Source organism: Drosophila navojoa, chromosome 2, assembly GCF_054131105.1.
Source record: "Drosophila navojoa isolate 15081-1374.11 chromosome 2, UAZ_NAV_1.0, whole genome shotgun sequence".
NCBI lineage: Eukaryota > Metazoa > Arthropoda > Insecta > Diptera > Drosophilidae > Drosophila > Drosophila navojoa.
Window position 1 is genome coordinate 3,910,735 of NC_142890.1, and position 4,337 is coordinate 3,915,071.

Sequence of the window (4,337 nt, forward strand, 5' to 3'; positions counted from 1 at the left end):
TGCTCGTTCGATGAGTCTCCCAGAGGGGCAATAATATTACACACGCTTGTTGTCCAGCTTATCTGCATTGCTTTATATATATATATATATATATATATATATATATATAGTTAATATTGAATCAGCAGCCCGCACAGCTCCCCCGCCATGCCCACGGCAACCCCCCATTTCCATGACCATTCCATAAGCGATAAGCCCGCAGCAGCAAGCGCCGTCGTCATCCAAGTCCGAGTCCAAGTCGATCGTCTCTTTAGTACACTGAGCGCGTTTTCAAGCGTCGGTCGTAGTGCAGCCAGAGCCAAGAGGAATCAAGAGGATTTATAAATCTGCAAAGTGATGCATAGGCTGTGTCTGGTGCTGCTGCTGCTGCTGCTAAACATACAGTGCCTGCTAGCAGCGCCCGTCTACGATGAGAATAAACGCCTCAATTTGAGTGCCAGCTGCCCGGACAGCTCCTGCCGGCTGTGGGGCCTGCAGAGCGACTATCAGCAGGCGCTGCACTACTCGGGCGGGCAAGTGCTGCCGCTGCAGGCGCTGCTGCTGGGCAACTGCCTGATGAGAGCGCTGCCCCTGGAGCTGTTCCGCCTGACGCCCAATCTGCACAGCCTCCAGGTGCTCAACTGCAGCACCTACCATGTGAGCAGGGAGCACTTCCAGGCGCTGCCTCAGCTGCGCCAACTGATGCTGCAGCGCAACAAGATCGCACGACTCAGTGGCCAGCTCTTTGGGTCGCTGCGGCAGCTGCAGGTGCTCCAGCTGGACCAGAACATCATACAGCTGGTGCCCGCGCAGGCCTTCGAGGGTCTCACGCAGCTGCAGGTGCTCGGCCTGCAGGGCAACGGCATCAGCGAGCTGATGGCTGGCGCCTTTGCGCCACTCGCGAATCTGGTCCATCTCGATCTGAGCGACAATGAGATTACCCACATGGATGCAAAGACCTTCGAGCGGAACAGCAAGCTGCAAACGCTGCTGCTCAGGGGCAATTCGCTGGCCGAGTTTGAGCCCAACTCGCTGGCAGCGCTGCCCGGGCTGCGCCTGCTCGATCTGAGCGAGTGCGAGCTGCACGAGCTGCCGGAGCTGCGCTTGCTGGGCGCACAGACGCTGCGGCTGGAGGGCAGCGGCGTGCAGCGGCTAATCATTGACGGCGGCGTTATCAATCTGCTGGCGGGCAACAATGCGCTGACGCAGCTCAGCATTGGCGATAAGAGCGCCGTCATCGAGCTGGATCTGCATGCCAATCAGCTGAGCGGCAACGTGACGTCGGCGCTGCTGCTGGGCATGTGGAACCTGCAGCGCTTGGATCTGGCCAAGAATAACATCGATGCGCTGACCAGCGGCAGCAGCTCCAGTGCCCTGCTCCTGCCCAGTCTCACGCAGCTAAATCTGGCCCACAATCAGCTGCGCAGTCTGCCGCCGGATGCGGCGCTGTGGCCGCCGCAGTTGACCCAGCTGGACATCTCCTTCAACCACCTGCTGACTGTGACAGCAGAGGGCTTGGCGACACTGCCACGCCTACAGCGCCTGCACATGGAGGGCACGCGGCTGCAGGAGTTCGACCACGAGCTCTTCCATCGCCAGCATCAGCATCTGCAGGAGCTGGGCATCTGCGACACGGAGCTCAGCTTTCCGCGAATGCACCGCGTGATGATCTACTTGAGCGATCGTGGCGTCCATCTGCCGCTGCGCTGCCTGCAGAGGCCGGAGTCGGGCAACATAGACGCCAGAGCTGTGCCCCCCACAGAGCTGGCGGCTCTAGATGCAGTTCCGGTCCAAGCCCGCGCTGGCGTCACCGGCATTCATCCGTATTGGACGACCCGGGACATTCTGGCCCTCCTGACGCTCATGACCGTGTTCATCATTCTGCTGATCCAGCTCTACCACATTCTGGACGAGGAGGGCTGCCTGCGACGCATGCGCCTCTGGCTCACGGGCAGGCAACCCGCCCGGGTCAATGGCACCCGGAGCAGGCGCCTCAACGAGCAGGACTCTGAAGTATGAATCCGGCGTATGATTTATTTTTTATTTTTTTATTTTTTCTCGAATATATTGTTTATTTTTTTAACCATTTCTCCCACTTAACAGAGCTCTAGTGAATAATCACGAGACTACGTAAACACAGAGAAAACTCTAGCACTATTCAATTGGCTAACTCAAGGTAAAGCTGTAAAATCAATTATTTAACTTAAATTTCTTAAGAAATGAAAAGCGATAAAAACAAAAACCTAGTTGAAAATTTTAAGCGTATTTATGGATATATATAAATGTGTGTATATGTAAACATTAAATATGATTGTAAATATATTTATAAATACAATTAAGTAAAAAAAAATAAAAAAAAAATAATATAAATAATAAAAAAGTAAAGAAAAAAATATGTGCTCTTCTGCTTTTCAACTATCACTTAAATTTTTTACAGTGTATATATAATATTTATTTAATTATAAAAAAAAACATTAAGAAATTGATACGAATTTAGCGTTATTAAATAAATTGATTAAATTTTTAGTTTATTAAATTAAATAGGCAACTTTTCAATTTTTAAATTCAATTGGAAACTGTGTATACATTTTTGTTTTTTAAATAAATTTAAGTTTACTAAAAAAGTTTTTTTTAATATATTAAAAAATTATATTTAAAAAAATTATATACAAAATTTTCTGTTGTATCTCTAATAAATATTTTTATTTATTATTTATTATTAAATATTATTATTATTATGTTATATTATTATATTATATTATTATATTATACATGTATTATTATTAGTTTTTAATTATTTGTTTTTTTTTTTAATTATTTTATACATTTAAAAACCTTTTTTACTTCATTATTGATACATCATTTAAAAAACTAAACTTTATCTGTTAAAAAAAAATTGCTAAATTTGATATTATTAACAAAGTGGAATTTGTTTGTAGACTTACATATCAAAATTACTTAAGATTTTAATACACATTTTTTATCACAGTGTATAAGCTATATATATATATAGATTACTGAAATTAGAGCCATTTACTGGCTTAGCTTAGTTTGGTCTAGTTCTACGCAAATGTTACTTATAGTCAATGTTTTTCTCACAGTGTATATATATAGTACATATATATAGTTTTGCAATATTTCTATGCGCCTACAACTAGCACAGACTGCAACCAAATCTCATCTGATTTCCACACAAATATCACTCACAATCCCAGCCTTTTCGCTCAGTGTATATTGGCTCTATCGCACTCACATGTTGCCGCGTGCAATATGTTGCTAAAGATTTCAAGCTGCGAGAGCTAAACGACAATTGCTGACAATTTAGCGCTAGTTAAAGTTGCATGCTGACATTGTTGTTTTTGTTGTTGTTGCTGTTGTTGTTGTTGTTGCTGTTGCTGTTGTAGCTGCTGCCGTTGTTGTGGCTGTTGTATATATTGGCATCTAGGTTTGCATATGAAATGTTGGCCCAGACACAAGCCAAACGAAGAGACACAAGATGCATTCGCCAGATTCGCACAAAATACGAATTTAAGTTCAAAATAATTGCACGGCATGCAGAGGAGACAAGTCGTGTGTGCAACATGTGACGGCCTGGATGCAGCCTGGCTGTAGCCTGGCCTCGGCCTGGCTGTTGCCCGTGGCAGTTACAGTGTTGCCTCGGCACTGCGCCTGACCAATAACGACAACATCCAACAGGAACAACCTGAACAACAACTTTTCCGCCTCCGTGTGCCATACACTTGCCTTGCCTTGCCTTGCCCTGCCTCGCCCTGCCTTGGCCCGCCCCCTTTTCGGCCAGATTTGCCTACGACATGCTTTGGGTGGAAATTGTGTTCATGTTGCGAGCAGCCGCTGGTTGTGTGTGTGTGGGGGGGGCTGTTGCGGGAGCTTTGGGCTTAGGGTTTTGGGTGCTAGCGCGCACTCGCACACTCAAGATTTTGATAGGGCATCGCAATTTCTGAGAAATTGTATTTTGATTTATTTATAATGTTACAGCGACATGCACACATAGCAGTCAGGGAAGGGGGCGGGCGGTCGGCCGATGGGGGGGAGGCAGGTTTATGCTATGCAGTTGTTGCATATTCAATTTGAATTTATTGTTTTTGTTGCTGTTGCTGTTGCTGTTGTTGTGAAATCATTTCGATTAAATTAGAAATATGCAAATTATGGGCAGTCGAATTAATTATGCAAATACAAATAGAAATACACACACACACACAAACACACAAGCCACCAATACGTGTCAATGCTAGAGCCACTCGCATTAGTTTATGCTCGCGCGCGTTTTGCTGGCGTTTTGCTAGCGTTTTCTGAGCTGTGCGCTTTGCTAGCGTTTTGCCGAAATGCGCGTTTTGCTA

General features: G+C 45.7%; 1 protein-coding gene across 2 annotated transcripts; it reads left to right on the forward strand.

Moving 5' to 3' along the window:
- Positions 1-240: 240 nt before the first annotated feature.
- Positions 241-2,239, forward strand: LOC108649022 (uncharacterized). Of its 2 annotated transcripts, none has more exons than XM_018098012.3 (2): positions 241-1,992; positions 2,083-2,239. In XM_018098012.3, the coding sequence occupies exons 1-2, from the start codon at positions 337-339 to the stop codon at positions 2,095-2,097; spliced, it is 1,671 nt and encodes a 556-aa protein (XP_017953501.2). In that variant the 5' UTR covers positions 241-336; the 3' UTR covers positions 2,098-2,239. The 2 variants fall into 2 exon arrangements, with proteins under 2 accessions (XP_017953501.2, XP_017953502.1); XM_018098013.3 differs by having other exon boundaries at positions 241-2,005; positions 2,083-2,222.
- Positions 2,240-4,337: the final 2,098 nt, after the last annotated feature.